Genomic DNA, 19,912 nt, shown 5'->3' with positions numbered 1-19,912 from the left:
TTGGAAGGGGGCCACCACTTACTTTGCCCAGACTTGGCTGCAGGCTTCCTCAACCCCTTGGCTTCCCTTTTTCTGCCCAGGGTCCCCTGTCCGTCAGCCACACCACAGGTCCCTGACCACAAGGCACAGTTATCAGTGTGCACAGATGCACACACCCAGCAGCTGGGAAGGAAACTGGCATCCGACACCTGGACTGTGGATCCCAACTCTGCCATTTCCTGGCTGGGTGACCTTGGGGCAAGTCACTCTTTTTGAGTGTCGTGTTTCAGATTATGAAATAGGAAACATCTCCTTCCTTGTAAGATAATCAAGTGTTCAAGGGCCATTCACTATTAAAGACATGCACACGAACCAGGAGTCACATGCGAGTCTAAGAAGACAGTCATGCGGTTCTTTGGTGTCTTCGGGTCTGCCCACTTCCGGGTCTGAGGGTCAGAACTAGCCCGAGGCTTTTGCAAGTTGCCCAGAGGTCACTTAACCACAGTGTCATTTCAGCAGAGAAGGCTTTGATTCTTAAAAACACATTTAATGAAAATCAAGCTTCATAAGTGAAATGCCTACCCATGTGGAAAGAGGGGGAGCTGGTCCTATGATCAAGGTGCCTGGCAGTCATCCCAGTGGCTTTTGAGGGCTTCAGCCACTTGAGAAGTTGTCACAGTCCTCCTGCCAGCATCTGGCCATGTGGGGTGGGGTGGACAGTCAGCCTCATGGCCCCTGCCAGGGAGTAAGGCCCACTCGGGACCCCGGGTGTCGTCATGCTGCTTGTCACCTAAGCACAGCAGTATGGAGCCTGGGACCTGGCAGGGCTTGTTTGAAGAGGGCAGTGCCAACACTTAGGAGGGGAGCAAGACGCCACCACAGTCTTGTTGGAAGAGCAGCGGCACACTCTGGCATCACACCTGAGACTGGGTGTGCCAGGCACGTAGCTATCGTGGGGGCAAGTGAGGCACTTGGACACTCGGTGAGGAACGCCTCTGGAGGTGGCCTAGCTCCCAGGGCTCTGCTGGGTACAATGCACCATGACTTTGGCACGTTTCATGGCAAGCTGGAGAGTGAAAATAGCTGAGCAAGTGCCCTGCCGAGAGAGCAAGGTTGAACCTGCCCGGGGACAGGCAGGCAAGCTTGGACCCGATGAGGGAAAGGAAAGGAGGCTCGAGGCACCCCTGCTACTCCTCCGTGGGACAGGCTGTTCTTGGGAGAGCAGGTTACCAGGGCTCATAAGGCTGTCTGACAGCACGTCAGTCATGGGGAAGGGCCGGGATCCAGGCCCCAGTTGCAGCAGCAGCTAGAAGGGTACATACAACGCACGCAGACACAGAATGCAGCGACGGGAAACAACAGCAACGGGCAGCCAGCTCCTCAGCTTCTCCTCTGCAGAAGCAGCTCTGCCATTCTCCCCTGTCCTTCCATCGCCTCGCCGTGTTCCCGCCCAGCCTCGTGTCCAGATGGGCTGGATGGAGGTAACAGAGCAGATGAAGCCTGGCCCGGGACAGCGGCCTAAACTTCAAGGGAAAGCTGAGGAAGCATCGGCTCCCTCACTTTTCACGGTATGGATTGCACTTGATTCCCAGGTCATCTGAGCTCTCGGGATCCTCTACCACATCCGTAGGGGTGTGAGGGGAAGTGAGCTTGACTTCATGCGAGCAGGAGCGGTGTGAGCAGCCAGGGCAGGGAGGGCCTGGGGTAAACGAACGACCTGAGAGGTCAATGCCGGGAAGAGGTGGAGAAGCCAAAGCCACCAAGGAGAGCATGTGGGCAGCAAGCTGTGGCGACAGCAGGTCCACCACGGAGACGAGGGGAGACTGGACGAGAGCCCCAGGGAGAGCAGAGCTTCTGAAGGAGTCCAGACCGCACCACCAACCGCTCCTGGCAGCGCCTTCCTGCTTCACTCCCCACCGTGCAACAGGGCCTGGAAAGACAGGCAGATGCACGCAGGTTAATGGCATAACGTCAGAATGGCCCCTGACCTGCAGGAGTCATGCCAGGCCTGAGATGCTCAGACCCCAACCTGCAGGGCGAGTCCCAGTCCATGCCACCACACCTTTCAGAGAAGCTCCAAAGCCCCTCAGCCAATACACACCCCGTCTCGCCATGTCCCTCAGGTGCCTGCGTGGCCAAGAACAGGCAAAACGTGCTCCAAGCACTCAAACTGTCACCAAGCACCCACTAGATAAGCTCCCATCCCACTAGATGAGCCCTAAAGCTGAAGAAGTAGAAATTACCATACACCCCTCATCATGACCAAGCCCGTCCTTGGAGAAGATAAGGCTACACTTCCCCTCGTGAAACCACAGCAATTTGGGGAGGGGAGTAACCCCCATCCTCTCCCAGTGGGCAGGCCCCCAGGAGCCTGAGCCTAAACAGCTGCACTTGCTGCAATGGCCAGGAGGTGCTGAGTCGATACTGGTGCTCCTCATCAGCCAGCCTAACCCCACCTTTAAGCAACTTGGTTTCCCACCACGTTACTGGGTTGGTCTTCCCGGCAAAGTCCAAGTCTTTACTGGGTGACCCTTCCCTAGACCCGGCCCTACCCCAACCTGGAATGGGAGACCAAAACCCCATACCTGTCTTTCGGCCTGCATCTCCAGCTCTGGGCGTTTCCAAGACGAAGCCAGTAGGATATAGAGCACCAGCAGCCCGAAGACCACCACCAGCATCCCAGAGCAGTTGGCAAAGACAGCCTCACTGGGCAGGTTGGAGTACGAGTTGGTGCCGTTTTTCCTGAGGATGACAAAACAGTGTGGGCGCTCAAGAAACTTTTCTACCTGTTTTTGCCCAATGCGAGACTCTGCCTCTAACAGAGGATAAGAAAAGCTTCCCAGGACCTGCTGTGACCTGGAATATCAACATACTTTCCAAGTCTCTGCCATGACAAGTGTCTGCAGAATGCTTTTTCCCTGTGAGGAAGCTAAAGCTCCCAGACATGAAATGAACTTGTACAGAGTTACATAACTAGGAGATGGCACAGCCAAGATCTATACCCAGATCTGAGCTCAAATCTTGTTTGCTTTTCACTGCACCCCCACTACTTCAAAGAACGGAGAATGGTAGTGGTTAGGCATGCAGCCTCTAGTCCTAACACAAAGCTCTGCCACTTACTGGCTGTGTGCCCTTAGGTGCATTACTAAACCTCTCTGTGCCTCTGTTCCCTAATGTATAAGTGGCAATGACAACAAATGTTGTAGGGCAGTTAGAGGATTAAATTTAAGATGTTTAGAATAGTTTCTGCCACAGAGTAGGTTCTAAATCACTTTGATGCTGGGTAAGTATTTGCTGACCAGTTTACCAATCTCAGCCTAAAGAAAGACCGATTCCATTAACCTTCCAGATCAGGAACGAGCCCCATCCCAAAAGCTTGACCCTCCCTTGGATGGGTCCTATGATCATCGAGTGCATCTTCTGAAGACCCTGTTCCTTCCCCTCCACCTTAGAGTTGGGGGCCCCGTCCCACTCACAGACTGAAGAAAAGCTTCTCGTTGATGCCGGAAATGACAGATGCAATGGCCAGAGAGAGAATGGAGGCTCCAAAGAAGACGTGGATGGGTTTAAGGAGGCTGCGCAGCCGCACGGACGCCCAGGGCAGCAGGAAGACCGCAAAGCCCAAGAACCACTGTGGACACAGGAAGTACCTGATTGTACTGTGACCAAAGGCACGCCAGGTCATCCCACCCACCAGTGCCTCCTACCCATCAGTGAACCTTTGCCCTTCTCTCCCAGCTCAAACCTCCCACCAGGCATTGCCCCAGCACCACACCTAGCCTCCTCACTGGGGTCTGTTTTGTCTTACACAAAGGAACGTAGGAATGTTACCTACATGAAATGCTTAGCTATCCCCAGTCTCCCGCAAACCCAGCCATCCTTGTTTGTCTCTGCTTCCTTCCTGTCCTGGCTCACAAAACCCCTCATTTGTACAGGGCTGACATCAGAATACGGATACTACTTCTAGAATTGCTTCTGGTTCACAGAAAGGGGGAAGAGAAGAGGGCAGAAAAGATGATTTAGAGTCAGTGTGGTGCGTGCTGTGACGGAGTTAGCTTAGAGCGCTCCAGCAGCACAGGTGGGCCGTGTGAGGGGTAAGAGCAGGAACAGGGTGAATTCGGGAACCACCAATCTCCCACAGCCCTTCAAACCGACGATTCTACAGGATGTGCCCTGCAAGACCGTCTCCAGGCAGTAAGCAGAAGGGATATTTGGTGCTGATGCAAGTGAAGCCCCAACCAGAACTGGCAGCTGTGGGAATCCAAAGGAGAACAGAGAGTACCCACCTGACAGGCGAAGAGGAAGACGGTGGTGATGCCCAGCCAGCTGTGCAGGGAGTAGAGATTGGGGATCTTTCTACGGCTGTGGAAGTCAAAGACGGCGTGCAGCCCCAGGACAGTCAGGAGGAAGGCCAGCAGGTGCACGGCTGCGTGGCCGAATTTCCAGGGCAGCTTGGGCCCTACCCATGACTGGGGCAGGCGGTAGACCAGTGATGCTGTAGGAGAGAGAGCAGCCCCTGGGCTCGGCCTCTTCCCCTGTGCTCACCCGTGCACTAGGGGACTTGCCCTGACGTGATCCCAGACAGCCTCCCAACAAGAGAAGAAGGAAAGGCTAGGACATCAGTATCAACTCATCAGCATCTCCCATCCTTGCATTATTTCTGGTATAGCCATCAACCATGAAGCGGGGAGACAAGGGACCATGATAAAGGGGAGGAGCAGGAGGAGGGACAAACTAGGAGTCTGGGATCAGCAGATACGAACTACTATGCATAAAATGAACAGTGGGGTCCCTACTGCAGAGCACAGGGAGCCATATTCAGTATCTTGTAATAAGCTATAATGGAAAGAAATATGAAAATATATACATATATATGTGTATATACATATACACACACACACACACACACACACACATATATATCTGAATCACTTTGCTGTACACCAGAAAACACAACACTGTAAATCAACTATACTTCAATTTAAAAAGGGGGGGTAGAACAGGTTTCATGGACTTGCCATTCTGTCATAACAATAATAAATGCCACTTGTATGCAGTTTTACAGGTTGAAAAGCAATGTCACATTCATTATTTCATCTAACTGAATGAATTCTCACAACTGAAGTGAGTTGTCAAGGACACAGGCTTCAAGGTTAGACAACCGAGGTCCCAATCCAGGTTCTTCCTCTCAGCTATTTGGCATCTTTCTAAATCTCAGTTTCCTCATCTGTAAAATGGAGGCAACAATACAGCCCGCCTCACAAGCTTCCTGTAAGAACAGAAGTGGGAGGATGGCGCTTCCCTGGTGGCGCAGTGGTTGGGAGTCCGCCTGCTGATGCAGGGGACACGGGTTCGTGCCCCGGTCCGAGAAGATCCCACATGCCGCGGAGCGGCTAGGCCCATGAGCCATGGCCGCTGAGCCTGCGCGTCTGGAGCCTGTGCTCTGCAACTGGACAGGCCACAGCAGTGAGAGGCCCGCGTACCACAAAAAAAAAAAAAAAAGAAAAAGTGGGAGGATGTATCCAAACTACACGGGGTAAGCTGCTATTATCAACGTCATCATTATTCCCATTTTACAAGTGGCGAAAAGGAGACTCACCTGGGCCCCAAGGCCTGCCTCTGAATGCACGGGGCAAGGATGGGTCTGGCAGGAGTAAGGAGACCCCTCAGGTACGGCCCCCGACTGTGCCACAAGAGGCTTCAGCCCCCGCTCCCTAGAGCAAGGGCTGGCAGGCTGCCGCTCACAGGCCAGGTGCAGCCCGCTGCCGATTTTCGTAATAAAGTGTTTTTACTCCATATGACTAAACATCATTTATTGAAAAGAACATCTTGTCCCACAGCTCTGCAGAGCCACCTTTCCTCACTTGTCTATTCACTTATCACTACCACACTTTTTTTTTTTTTGCGGTACGCAGGCCTCTCACTGCTGTGGCCTCTCCCGCTGCGGAGCACAGGCTCCGGACGCACAGGCTCAGCGGCCATGGCTCACGGACCTGGCCACTCCGCGGCATGTGGGATCCTCCCAGACCGGGGCACGAACCCATGTCCCCTGCATCGGCATGCGGACTCTCAACCACTGCGCCACCAGGGAAGCCCCCACACTTTTTTTTTTTAATTGGAATACAGTTGATTTACAATGTTGTATTAGTTCCAGGTGTACAGCGAAGTGAGTCAGTTATACATTTATATATATCCACTCTTTTTTAGATTATTTTCCCATATAGGCCATTACAGAGTATTGAGCAGAGTTCCCTGTGCTATACAGTAGGTCCCACGCTGTCTTAAATTACAGTAGCTTTATAATAAACCTGAATAGATGGGAGAGTAAGCCCTCCAACTTTGCTCTTTTTCAAAACCACCTTGACTAATCTTGGCCCTTTGCATTTCAAGTTAATTCAGTCTGATTATCAATTTTCACAAAAATAAGCAATGAGACCTTGGCGTTGAAATTAACCTACAAAACAATTTCAGGAGAATTTACATCTTTACAAAGTTTAGTTTTCCAATCCGCTTACACAGTAGTATATCCCTCCATTTATTTAGGGCTTCTTTAATTTCAATACAGTTTTATATTTTTCTCTGTAGAAACCTTATATGGCTTTTGTTAGATTTATGCCTAGGTAATTAATGCTTATGGATGCTATTATCAAATTATATTTGATATTAAATAATACTTTAAATAACATTAATTTTAAAAATTTTACTTATTTTTTCCCAGTTTTATTGAGATATAACTGACACAGCACTGCATAAGTTTGTGGAGAGCATAATGGTCTGCCTTACATACATCATGGAATGATTACCGCAATAAGTTTAGTGAACATCCATCTTCTTATATAGATACAAAATTTTAAAAAGAGACAAAAACTTTTCTTGTGATGACAACTCTTTGGATTTACTCTCTTAACAGCTTTCATATATAACGTACAGCAGGGTTAATTATATTTATCATGTTGTACATTATATCCCTAGTACTTATTTATCTTAAAACTGGAGGTTTGTACCTTTTGACTGCCTTCATCCAATTCCCCCTCCCCCCACCCCTGGTAACCCTAAATCTGCTGTCTTTTAGTATGAGTCTGTTTGTTTTTGAAGTATAATTGACCTACAGCACTATGTTACTTCCTGCTACATAACATAGTCATTCACTATTTCTGTACATTTCAAAATGATCACCATGATAGGTCTAGTTATGATCATCACCATACAAAGATATTACATAATTATTGGCCACATTCCCTACACTGTACCTGTGCCTCATTTGTTTTGCAACTGGAAGTCCATACCTCTTGCTCTCCCTCACCTATTTCTCTCCTCCCCCCACCACTATAAATAAAGTTTTATCAGAACACAGCTACACACTTCCGTGTTGTCTCTGGCTGCTCTCACAACACAGTAGCAGAGCTGAGTAGTTGCAACACAGATCATAGGGCTTGCAAAGCCTAAAATATTTACTGTCTGGCCTTTAACAGAAAAAGTTCGCCAACCCTCGTCCAAGAGTATCCATGCAGCTACCCTTCTCAGATGCTCCTGTTCGCACGACTTCCTCCTCCAAATGACACCTGGGCCCAAAAACAACCCACCCCACCCCACCCCCATAGCCCTGAACCCGACAGTGACAAAGGCCAGGATGGCGAGGGACAGCACTGCCCTGTACGAGCCCAGGCCACACCGTGTCTCCTCTGCTGACCTGTACTCACCAGCACTGTAGAACACCACCATGCCCGTAACCATGAGCACCGGGTGCCAGTTGAACATGAGCATGGTGCCATCCCAGGCAAAGCCACCTTGCCAGTACTGCATCCAATAGATGGTGGACAGGATGCACATCAAGCCCAGGGAGCACAGCGCCACGACGGACAGATAAAACCATCCCACAGCCATTCTGATCAAGCACTCCTAGAGAAAGCGGAAATCACATGTCCCTGTTGGCTCAGGTGCACCCCACACGCAGGCTAAAGGAGGTAACATTGACCTTGCTCTTGGCCAGAAGGGTGGTTCCCCTGCCATCAGCCTGGGCACTGTCCCATGAAGCCTTGATGGCTGGGTGAACCCAATCTCTGGTTATGAACGATGAGTGAGGCCCCGCCCCAGCACCTGGCAGCATACAGTGCAGCCAGCTTGGGCCTAGGGCTGGCCCTGGAGAGAAGCCTCCTCTGCTGTGGCTGGATGCCAAGGCTCTAGATCCAGAGCCCTAGGATGCATCTCCCCTCACAGGACCAGAAGGTAAAGAATTATAACCTCACTCCCCATGAAAAGAAAGGACAGAAATCAAAATCCAGGCTAGATCACACAAATGCCCAGGCCTTCAGTTCTAACGTAAGGAGGCAAAAATCACCATCTTCACACTACTATTAGGCCACGTGGGAGAAAGCGCTATAGGATCCCACTTCTGCAGCAAAGTTCTTCCCCAGATTGTGACCTCTGTGGGCTAATCCTCCCATTGGGAGGTAAGGTGGGGTCTTCAGAGTCCCCATTCGCCACACCTTTAATTGAGCAAAAGCCCCCAGCTGTCTCCAGACCTGAAACTTCTGCTTTCTCTTCTCTGGGGAAAGTCCAGAGGAGAAAAGAGGAAGCAAGAACTCATGATCTAGAAAGCAAGAGTTTATCTTGAGGTTTCCACGTGTACCTGATAAAACGCAGAAACCAACCCTGGTTTCAGGCATGGCAAATGCCTAGCCCCCTAAGCAGCTGCTCTTAAAAGCCAGGCAAGTGTGCATGAGTTGGCAGGCAGTCTGCAAAGCCACAGGACGCCCCTGCTTTCAGCATGGGCACAGCTCTCAAGGCAGGCACACTGCCCCATGGACTCAGGCCAAGAAGCTGACACAGTGGCTTCCTGCAGTTGAGGTCCCTCAGTCTGAACCAGCTAACAGAGAAGAGGCCCCTAAAATCAAAAACTCCCAAGGAGATAAAACACTTGACCCTCACCTTTATACCTAGTGGCAGGCTGACAGAGTGGTGGCCTGGACTCCAATTCTTATGCTCTGAGGCTCCTTGAGCAAATCACTTAACATTTGTAGGACTCAGTCTTCTCATCTGAAAGAAAGCCATGGCAATAGGATATAACTTACTGAAAGGCAGCTATGAGCAGACACCACACCAGAACCTTACACACATGATCCCATCTACTCACCTTGACAACCCCGTGTGGAGTTATCCCCATTTTATAGATGAGGAAACTAAGGCTCAGACAGATTAAATAGGACCCAGTAAGCGGGCAGGGAGTTTCAAACCCTTGTCTATTTGGTTTCAAAGCCCTCTGACCACAGGTTGTCAGATGGTCGAGAAAATGTATGTAAGGACATTGTGAGAGTACAGTATTATAATTTTCTTAGTATTGTTACAGCATTTCATCCTAACGACTAACAAAAACCTCAAGCTCATGGCCCCCACGGCTGCCCAGGCCTCTCAGTGGCCCCAATTCCATGTCGTGCCAGCTTTCTCCATACCAGGTGTCCACCTAACCACAAACAGATGCTAAGCTCTCACAAAGAGATCCAAGGTGGTGGTAATCTCTGAGAAAGCAAGATCTGAGGTCTGGGGGAAAAGATAAGCTTCCAGGAGGTTGGAGGGAGAAAACCATGCCACCTCATTTCTGGAAGCTTTCTGCCTTAGCTACTGAGCTCAGAGATTTGCTACCCAGCCTCAAGAGTTATCCCCTTAGCTCCTGTAAGGGCAGCGGAAGTTTCAGGTCACCAGAGGTTCAATCATCCCCCCCAGTGAAGTGTCAGCACAAAGGAGCTCTCGGTCAGCAGGCTCCATCCACTGAATAATATCTACTTTTTTTCCCCCCTTTGTAAGAGGAAAAAAGAAAATATAATCCAAAAGGGACCACATCTACCCCCTAGAAGAGGTCCTGGATTACTGCTCTGGGACAGACTTGGAAAAGACAATGGGGACACTTCCCTGACAGATGGCTGGAATGTTTTACCAACAGTACACAGATGAGCCCTCCCTCTGCTCGAAATAGAGAGCAAAAGGAGAGAAAAAGGAAGAATGCAGTGAAAATTGCAATCCAGGGCTTCCCTGGTGGTACAGTGGTTGGGAGTCCGCCTGCCGATGCAGGGGACACGAGTTCGTGCCCCGGTCCAGGAAGATCCCACATGCCGTGGAGCAGCTGGGCCCGTGAGCCATGGCCGCTGGGCCTGCGTGTCCGGAGCCTGTGCTCCGCAACGAGAGAGGCCACGGCAGTGAGAGACCCGCGTACCGCAAAAAAAAAAAAAAAAAATGCAATCCAAATGCTAAGAATATCCTCTCACTTATTCCAAGAGAACAGGATGTGCCCACCAGTCCTATTCTGCCCTCACTTGTAGAGACACATTCTAAGACAAAAGTCGGCAAGCTCCTGTAAAGGGCCAGAATGGTAAATATTTTAGATTTTGCAGGCCATACGGTTTGTCACAACTATGTCATCAACTCTGCTGATGTATTGCAAGAGCAATCATAAATAATACCTTCACAAAAGAACATGAGCTATGTTCAAAAAAACTTTATTTATGGACAATGAAATTTCAGTTTTTATATCATTTCCACGTGTCACAAAATATCATTTTCTTTTTTTTTTTTACCAGTACGCGGGCCTCTCACTGTTGTGGCCTCTCCCGTTGCGGGGCACAGGCTCCGGACGCGCAGGCTCAGCAGCCATGGCTCAGGGGCCCAGCCGCTCCGCGGCATGTGGGATCTTCCCGGACCGGGGCACGAACCCGTGTCCCCTGCATCGGCAGGCGGACTCTCAACCACTGCGCCACCAGGGAAGCCCTCTATTTTTTTTTTTTTCCAACCATTGAAAAATGTAAAAACCATTTAGGCCAGCCAGATTTGGCCTGTGGGTCATGTTTGTTGACCCTGATCTAAGGAGTCTACTCTCCAACCTAATACACTTCTCAATCCCTTAGGAAAAAGGATTCTCCCAGGCTGCACTAAAACAGATCAGGCCCTGGGGTAGGAAATGGGTATATCCTACTTGGCCCTAGCCTTAGGAAAAGGCTCTATTCCAAACCCTTTCACAATTATTTAGAAGTGCAAATAGATGAAGGAACAGGAAGTCTGTTTGTTGCTCCCACTTCTCAGATGAATGGTGCGGGCTTTAGGAATCCTGAGAACCAGATTTAGGGCTCAAGTCCTGAACTCTTATCTTACGGATCAAAAATATTCGAGGGCTTCCCTGGTGGCGCAGTGGTTGAGAGTCCGCCTGCCGATGCAGAGGACACGGGTTCGTGCCCCGGTCCGGGAAGATACCACATGCCGCGGAGCGGCTGGGCCCGTGAGCCATGGCCGATGGGCCTGCGCGTCCGGAGCCTGTGCCCCGCAACGGGAGAGGCCACAACAGTGAGGGGCCCGCGTACCACAAAAAAAAAAAAAAAAAAAAAAAAAATTCGGGCCCAAAGAAGGAAAGCGACTTGGCCACGGTGAGTGGCGGAGCTGGTACAAGGCTCCAGGTTCACTCCCCCTGTGCTCCAAGGACTCCTTACTTCCAAACGCAGCTTCCGTAAAGTCTGAGACTCAGGAGTGAGGGGCCCTAAATTCCACTCAGGAGGTAGATAAGCAAGGCCCTCCTCAGCACCATGATTACAGCCCCGCCCTTCGTACTGCGCTCTGGTCGGCCTCAGGTGTCCAGAGAAGGGTTCCAGGAACCCGGGGACCGATCCCTAACTCCTCCGCTGGGACCAAGATCCCTTGGTCCCAGCTAACCTTGGGTGCAAATTAAGGCGAGTGGCTCCACCTGCTGACTGCGACTTCCGAAGAGCTTCTGTGCTTTCCAAAGAGCTTCCTTCCACCACCTGTGGAAGGAAGGGCACAGAGAACGATGTCCATTTCGTAAAAGAGAAAACTGAGGCCGAGCGAGGGGTCGCGACAGCGCGAAGCGAGGCACTAGCAGAGCCAGCACTCGAACCCAGGTCCCTGAACTCCCAGCCCGGGCTCTTTCTCACCCCCGAACCACAGTGGAACGCAGGGGTACTGGGGTCTCCGAGACCCGCCTCTCGCCACCCGGCGCCGGACCTGCCGCTCCCGAGGCTCCTGGGAGATGGAGTGAGAGACTCTCAGATACGCCCGCTATCACCAGTCACAGCCGCTCTACAGCCACCTGGCGGGGCCGCTCCGTCACCTTATAGGCTTGTAGCACTTCCGGTCGCGCGCGCTTCCGCGCGCGGCCGCCTGGGAAATGAAGTCCAGAGCCGCGGGGTCGCCGGCAGACGAGGTGCTGACACTAACTCCAGTTCCTCCGCGGGCGTTTCTTCCCCAAGCCCGGGCTTCCAGGGACCAGGAACGCCGTCACAGATCGGTCCTGTCCCTCACCCCCACCCCCTTGATTCCGTGGAAGCGGAAATGTTCGGGCCGACGCGAAGCCTCTGGCCAGGGGCTGGCCCTCGGCAAGGCCGCACGCGGGGTGGGCGGGAGACCTTGGCCCGCACCTGGGAGCCCTGGAACAGGGCGCAGCGACGCTGAGAGAGGGGCGGGTCCAGGAATGCGGGGGCCTAAACATGGCGACCGGGCGGACCGGGGGAGAAAAAGCCGAGGACAAGCGGGTAGCACGGCGCAGACTGAGCCCGCGTCAGCCATCTATTTCCGGAATTTAAAATCGGTTTCCGGAAGCCTGGACGGTGTCCCCGTGACAACCGACGTTGGGCCTTCTAGGTGAGAGTGCTGAGGAGGAGTGGGTAAAGTGGCCAGAAGTCGGCATTTTGTTAATTGCTTTGGTTTTGGTTTTTTGCTAAGGCAGCCCTATTTTAAAGTGGATTAGGAAGGCTGAGGAAAATTACTCAGGGGACAGAGGGAACGCGGCAGATAGCGGTGGACAAACTGCGAAGACCGCTTCATTACCTTGGGAATCACCGCTGCCCTAACCCGAGGTGATGGTCGTCCTTCCCGTAGAGATGGCGGTGGGCGGCTCTATATAACGGATCCTCACAGCAGCCTTCTGTGGTGGCCTGTGAAGTAGTAGTTAAGAGCACGGGCTTTGTTTTCACACCTAGTTGTGAATCCTGGCTCTGCTCACCTGCAACATGGAGGAACGACTTGAACTCTGACCCTGTGTCCTTGCCTGAAGAATGAGGGTAATTCTTGCACACCTTGCAGAGTAGTTGCGAGGATTAAAGGAAATTGTCTTGGTTGACAAATTTATCATGGTGCCGGTATGTAGCTGGTAGCTATCAATATTATTTGATGAATAAGGAGACTCGGTTCAGAGAAAAGCACCTTCGTACATCCACTAAAGTGGGACTTCTCCATCAGGTGAGGTGGACGAGGTTCCGCAGCTTCTCAGAGCCTCTGTGTAAAGTGGGGTAATAAGCGTAAGAACTGCTACTTCTCAAGATGGGTGTAGGATTAAATAAGGAAAAGAATATGAAGAGTTTGTAAACTGTAACATTTTACCGATATTAATTTAATCATTCTGTAACACTTAGAAGCATTTTGAAATTTGTTTATAGATTTGATCCAGCTGGAGGGGGTCACAGGACACCCCCAAAGCAGCTTCTGGGTCCTGGAATAAATGAAAATAAAAGCCCAGCTCCCCTTACCTGGGGCCACTGTGTTGCTACCATAATCGTAAACGTTAGGAGAGCACTATTTCCTCTCAGCTTTTTCTGCCTACACCACTTCCCACTTCTCCTATGCCAGCGATTGTTTTTCCCACCTAGTTACATGTAAACCTGTCAGTTATGTAAGAGGCAGCTTTGTGCAGTAGTTAAGAGCACAGACTCTGGACCAAGACCGCCTAGATCTGAATGCTAGCTCTGCCACTTATTAGCAATGTGAACTTGGACAAATTATTTTACCTCCCTGGGCCTCAATTGTCCCCTCTGTAAAATGGGGAGAGTAATAGTGTGGCTTCTACCTCAAGGGTTATTGAGAGATTTAAGTAATGTTAGTGCTTAGAATTGTAAGCAATATTGTAAGTGATAAACAAAGGTTTTGCTGCTGCAGTTAGTAATAGAATATTGTTACATGACCAGACAGTCACTGTGTGTAGTATCCCTAGATTCCTTTGGACTCAAAAGTGTTTAGAAAGAGCTCTACATTTAGAGGGTTCCAGTCATGGAAAAAGGTTTGAGGGTGAGGGTCCCTGGAAGGAGTGACTAGTTGGGGTTTTTTTGTTGTTGTTGGTTTTGTTCATTGATGTATCCCAAGCACCTAGAATGGTGCCTGGCACATAATAAGTCCTTGGTAAATATGTATTAATGAATTTCTAACCTCCTTTTTTTTTTTGCATCAGTAGGCCCTTATCTGAGAGCAAGGGAGACAGCTTTGATTCTGAGGAACTATAGCTTCTCCCTCAGTGCCTGGGAGAGTACTAGGACTGCTTTCTGGGAACCGTGGAATGTGCCCTTGGAGGCCCAAGATAGCAGAAGGAAGATGCTCCAGACCAGTAACTATAGCCTGGTGCTCTCCCTGCAGTTCCTGCTGCTGTCCTATGACCTCTTTGTCAATTCCTTCTCGGAGCTACTCCGAATGGCTCCTGTCATACAGCTGGTGCTCTTCATGTAAGTTCAGTGGGTGGGACAGCGCAACCCAAGCAGTCTGAAGTCCCCGACAATCATAATTCAGCATTTTAAAGTTATTAATAGAGAAATATCGGGGAGAATAAAATTGCACTTTGTCCTGGGTACTCCATGGTCCATAGACATGTCATGGTCCATAGACATGGGCCTGTTTTGATATACTTCTAACAAGGCTTTGGGACACAGGGAGCAGTGCACATTGAAAATGAGGGCCAGATTGCTGACACTGTCATTTCTTCCATCTTCGAATAGAAATATTGTCTTACAGTGCCATGAAAGAGGGTTACAAAATGTCAAGTAAAAAGGGTAATCAGGGACTTCCCTGGTGGTCCACTGGTTAGGACTCGGGGTCTTCACTGCTGTACTTGGCACTTTCACTGCCGTGGCCCCAGGTAAGGATAATCATATTAATAACATATGCATCCCATAGGATGGAAGCTATTGGCACTTTCCCTTCACAGTGATTTTTAGTCTCCATGAGGCAAGTTCTAAACAGAAAACCACAGTCTAAGACACTGTCTTCCTTCACTCAGCAAGTATTCATCAGCCTGCCAGTGTTCTAGTTGCAGTGGTGAACCTGACAAGTTCTTCCTTTGATGGAGTTTCCATTCTAGTGGAGAGAGACAACAAATACATTTTAAAAGGATAATTTCAAATAGTGATAAATGTTATACAATGGATATAAAGTACCTGGGGTGGGGAGGGAAAGGCTACTGTAGGTAGTGGGGTGAAAGAAAAGTCTTTTTGAAGAGGGGACATTTGCACTGAGACATGAACGGCACTAAGGCAGCCAGGCGTGCACAGATGAGGGAAAGTGCATTGCTGTCTTGCTAGAGGAAAACGTCTGACAGGACCAGGTTATGTGACAGACAGGGCTGGCATTTTCTGGATACAGGGAGGAAACTAGCTGCTTCTCACAGATGCCTGGGAGCTTTGTTGAGTTGGGAGTGTCAGCAGGAAAGCCTTGTCCGTAGACTGCCACTCAACTGATGGGGCCAGCGGGTAGTTTTAGCTTCGTGTCATTTGGGGTCCAAAACCCAAACTACCTCTGGGGGGGTTTCGGAGGACTATATATAACAAGGAAGGACAGACTCCATGGTGTTGCTTAGGACTCAGGGCTGGCTCCTGGGTCCTCCCCAGGCCTCCATTTGGCTGTCCTTTTGTTTTCTGTGTCTGCAGCATCCAGGATATTGCAGTCCTCTTCAACATCATCATCATTTTCCTCATGTTCTTCAACACCTTCGTCTTCCAGGCTGGCCTGGTCAACCTCCTCTTCCATAAGTTCAAAGGGACCATCATCCTGACAGCTGTGTACTTCGCCCTCAGCATCTCCCTTCATGTCTGGTTCATGGTAAGAGTGAGGCTCTGAATCCTTAAAGGGCTAGGAATGTTTTTTTGTGGGAACCCAGAATCTCTGGGTGTTTATATCTCACAGAGTCCTTGATAAGAAACAGGTGAAATGAATGTGGTCCAGCCTGAAGCTAGACACATGAGAATTTCATAAGGCACTTTTATCTAACCTTATATGTTGAAGAACAGCCTTATCCAAGAGTCCAAGGACACTTCTGGAACATTCAATTCACTTTTGCCCCAAAAGGCCTGCCAGGGCTAAAACAGGAAGTTGAATCTGTTTCATCGTTAGCTGTTTGGGCAGGTGAATGTTGGTACAGCATATTCTTCGGCATCATTGTCCCATGGGAAATAGCCAGGCAGGAGTGCCGCTGGCCCTTTGGTGCTGCATGCCCTCTGATGCATCCCCATCACTTACACTAGGAGAACCGACCCCCAAGATGCCTCCCTTTGGTTCTAACATAGGCCTCAGAGCAGATCCAGTTTTCATGGTTTCGGATTTGTTTTTTGTTGTTGTTATCGTTTTTGGCCACGCAGCATGGCTTGTGGGATCTTAGTTCCCTGAGCAGGGATTGAACCCCTGCCCCCTGCAGTGGAAGCACAGAGTCCTAACCACTGGACCGCCAGGGAATCCCCTCAGATTTCTTCTGCTTCACAAATTCTTCCATCCCTTCGGGTATCTCATGTGCTTCTCATGTACTCATTTTATGGAACATATTAAAACCTCAGGGTTCTCTAGTCATTTCTTTACTAAAGGTACCTTCTCAGACCAAACGTTCCGTTAAGTTGCCCTTGTGATTCCACAGAGAGAACTGGAGCTCACAGGGAAGAAGCAGAGCAGTGCCGAAATCTCCAGGTGCTTCCCGGAGAGGATTGTCTCTGCTCTGGTTCCTGGAGCCAAAATAGTCCTGGCTTTGTACTGTGAAGCTGTTAATCTGATTAAACCCTGAGTGCACCAAGCCTTTATCTGACAGGAACTGAGCCTGATATTTCCAAGGCAAGACAGTGACCATGCTGAACTCCTGAGATGATGTGTATCATTTCTCCTCAGCAAAGGCTATGGGATGAAATGGAATAAATGGCTTAGTTCAAACTTCCTCCCTCAGAGTTACAAGAATTTTCCCTCTGTAGCAAAAAAAAGGGAACTTGAGGGCTTCCCTGGTGGCGCAGTGGTTGAGAGTCCGCCTGCCGATGCAGGGGACACGGGTTCGTGCCCCGGTCCGGGAAGATCCCACAGGCCGCGGAGCAGCTGGGCCCCTGAGCCATGGCTGCTGAGCCTGCGCGTCCGGAGCCTGTGCCCCACGACGGGAGAGACCACAACAGTGAGAGGCCCACGTACCGCAAAAAAAAAAAAAAGGGAACTTGAGGTTCCTTTGAAAAGCACTCCTCGGGCTTGTGGAAAGAAAGAACGGGGGTGCATTAGCCTGATATTAAACCAGGTGGCATCTCTGCAGCTAACCACGTTGGAGATGTGAGGGCCTCATCTAGCCATTCACATTTCTCTGTGTACTCATGTCTCCTTCAGAACTTACGCTGGAAAAACTCCAACCGCTTTGTCTGGACAGATGGACTTCAAACGTTATTTGTATTCCAGAGACTAGGTAAGGACCAGAGCATCCTCAGGCCTCACTTTGGTCCCACCTGTGGCTCTGACAGCCAGGGCCTTGATCCTGGCTTCCCAGCCCATCACAACCAGCGTGGGATGAGTGGGACAGCCACACCAAGAACAGGAGAGACCACTGCCCTCTGCCCTTTCTGGGACTCACTGGGAAATCATGAAGCAGGGCCCCTCAGCCTCGTCCAGTTATGTTCTTACCCTGAAACAAATACTCAGGAGCATCCCTGAGGCTTCTTTTCTGTTTATTACCCACAGCGGCAGTGTTATACTGTTACTTCTACAAACAGACAGCTGTGAGACTGGGTGATCCTCGCTTCTACCAGGACTCCTTATGGCTGCGCAAGGAGTTCATGCAAGTCCGAAGGTGACCACTTCTTGTCACACTGATGGATGCCTTTCCTTCCTGACAGAAGCCACATTTGGGGCTCTGCAGAGGGGATGGTCAGCCCTGTGCACTAGGAAGCAGCTTGAGATTTCTAGGACAGGCCCAGGCCAGTTGTGTTCAGCAGTTGAGAAGGAAGAGCCTCCCTCTAGCAAATTAAAGTGTTCACTAATACAGAGCCCGCACGTCATCCCTTCCCGGCCTGCTGCCGCAGTTCTGCCCCCTTTCCTTTCCTGTTCTCTGCCCCTCTTCCTCACAGAGGGCTCTGTGGCTTTATCCTGGGGAAGCTTTCCACTGAGCCCGGAACAGGAGGAACTCCCAGCCCCTGTTCCGTTTGCGCTACACACTGATGACTGAAGGATGCAAAGAGTGACTTTTCTGGGCTCCAGACTGATCACACCTCAGACATTTAGATTTTATACCCAAGGTACTTTTTCTACATTTTGTAAATAGGAAGTAAATTCTTTCCCATAAATGATGGAGTCTCTGCCTCGCTAGATCTCTTCGTGGTTAAGAGACATGCCAAGTCCTAGCCTTAGCATCTACTCGGTCCAGTGGCAGATTGAGCCACAGAGCAAATACGGATATTTACTGAATCCCACTGTGAGGACAAGATGAAATTCAGGATGTAATTTGATGCCCCACCCCCATCCCTGGAGTTCCAGACTTCGGTGTTTTATTCAGTCTCTCCCCCTGTCAGAGCCCTAAATTGCCCTCAGAAGAGTAAAAATGTTCCCTAGACTCCTGGCAAAAGAAATTTAAAAGTTTGTGTGCCCATAGTATCAGTTTTCTACTGCCAGAATAATGTTGTGTAACAGACCCAGCACCAAACTTCAGTGGCATATAACAATAAACAGTTCCGTGGCTCTTGAGTCTTGGGGTTCAGCTGATCTGTCTGGGTTTGGGTAGTTTTTGCTGGGCTTGCACATGTGTCTGTGGTCAGCTGTGGGTCAGCCAGGCAGGTGTGATGATCTTGAGATCCTTGATTCTTGGCTAACTTAGGCTGTCCTCAGCTGGCATGACTCTGCTTCACATGACTTATCCTCCAGCAGACTTGCCTGGGTCTGTTTACAGACAGTGGCAGGGGAGCAGGAGAACAAGCCCTAGGGTGCAATCCCATTTCAAGCCTCTACTTGTATTGTGTCTCCAGACTCCCATAGGTCAAAGCAAGTGATGTGACTGAGCCCAGTATCTGGGAAAGTGCTACAAAGTTTCCTGGCAAAAGACACGGATACAAAAAAAAAAAAAAAAAAGGACATGGATACAGAGAGGGCCATTAATTCAGTCAGTCTACCCACCCCAGAAAGTTGCTCTGTGAAACTCATTATTTGGAGATACTCTAGCCCAGGAGTTGGAAAACTTTCTGTAAAAGGCCAAATAGTAAATATTTTAGATTTTGAGGGCTGTGTGGCCTCTGTTGCAATAACTCAACTCCGACATATTGTAGCATGAAAGCAGGCAGAGATGATATATAAATGAATGACCTGTGTCACAAAATATTTTTCTTTTGGTTTTTTTTCCAACCATGTGAAAATGTAAATTTAATCTTAACTTGAGGACTACACAAAACAGGCTAGATTTGCCCCCAGGCCATGGTATGCTGACCCCTGGGTTAGAAGGCTAGAATGAAGTTCTGGGGAAAGAGAGACTAGTTAATCAGCCATGCTGTCCAGATTTATCAGATATTTTTTTTAAAAGGTGCAGCATTCAAAGAAAATACCTAAGATCCCATATCCTATAATTGGAAGAAGTGATCTAAAAAGTCCTAACAAAGCTACTGTCTATACTTACTATACCTTCATCTGTACAAAAAAATGACAATAGCCCAATATTTAAAATATTTTCATAAGAGCTCTTAATAGGAATATTATAATCCCCTTTGTTCATCACAATCCCTGAAAGATAGGCAATTTTCTGTGTCCCAAAAGGAATCAGGGCTAGGCCGTTCTCTGTAGTCTGCAGCTAGTGAGTACAACCAAGTGCCTGTTTCCTCACTCACAGTATAAATGGCACTTTGTGGCCCTAGGAGTCTCGGGGCAGGGGTGGTGTTCCTTCCTTCCTCCCTCCTCCCTCCCTCCCTCT

General features: G+C 49.7%; 2 protein-coding genes across 11 annotated transcripts; one reads left to right on the top strand and one right to left on the bottom strand.

Moving 5' to 3' along the window:
- Positions 1-505: 505 nt before the first annotated feature.
- Positions 506-12,474, bottom strand: LOC132493363 (lysosomal membrane ascorbate-dependent ferrireductase CYB561A3). Of its 4 annotated transcripts, none has more exons than XM_060103804.1 (8): positions 11,910-12,474; positions 11,671-11,759; positions 8,908-9,015; positions 7,680-7,878; positions 4,266-4,474; positions 3,456-3,610; positions 2,565-2,721; positions 506-1,909 (listed from the first exon to the last, which is right to left on the bottom strand). In XM_060103804.1, the coding sequence occupies exons 4-8, from the start codon at positions 7,861-7,863 to the stop codon at positions 1,886-1,888; spliced, it is 729 nt and encodes a 242-aa protein (XP_059959787.1). In that variant the 5' UTR covers positions 7,864-7,878; positions 8,908-9,015; positions 11,671-11,759; positions 11,910-12,474; the 3' UTR covers positions 506-1,885. The 4 variants fall into 4 exon arrangements, with proteins under 4 accessions (XP_059959787.1, XP_059959786.1, XP_059959789.1 ...); XM_060103803.1 differs by having other exon boundaries at positions 11,702-11,759; XM_060103806.1 differs by having other exon boundaries at positions 11,702-11,759; positions 11,980-12,474.
- On the top strand, positions 12,157-18,702 carry TMEM138 (transmembrane protein 138). Of its 7 annotated transcripts, none has more exons than XM_060103809.1 (5): positions 12,529-12,615; positions 14,198-14,462; positions 15,660-15,831; positions 17,356-17,431; positions 17,704-18,702. In XM_060103809.1, the coding sequence occupies exons 2-5, from the start codon at positions 14,335-14,337 to the stop codon at positions 17,814-17,816; spliced, it is 489 nt and encodes a 162-aa protein (XP_059959792.1). In that variant the 5' UTR covers positions 12,529-12,615; positions 14,198-14,334; the 3' UTR covers positions 17,817-18,702. The 7 variants fall into 7 exon arrangements, with proteins under 7 accessions (XP_059959790.1, XP_059959792.1, XP_059959794.1 ...); XM_060103811.1 differs by having other exon boundaries at positions 12,539-12,615; positions 14,195-14,462; XM_060103812.1 differs by lacking the exon at positions 12,529-12,615 and adding an exon at positions 12,622-12,830.
- Positions 18,703-19,912: the final 1,210 nt, after the last annotated feature.

This window comes from Mesoplodon densirostris, chromosome 7, assembly GCF_025265405.1.
Source record: "Mesoplodon densirostris isolate mMesDen1 chromosome 7, mMesDen1 primary haplotype, whole genome shotgun sequence".
NCBI classification, from domain to species: domain Eukaryota; kingdom Metazoa; phylum Chordata; class Mammalia; order Artiodactyla; family Ziphiidae; genus Mesoplodon; species Mesoplodon densirostris.
The sequence above is the reverse complement of the archived record's forward strand: the minus strand, read 5'-3'. Positions and strand labels throughout refer to the sequence as shown.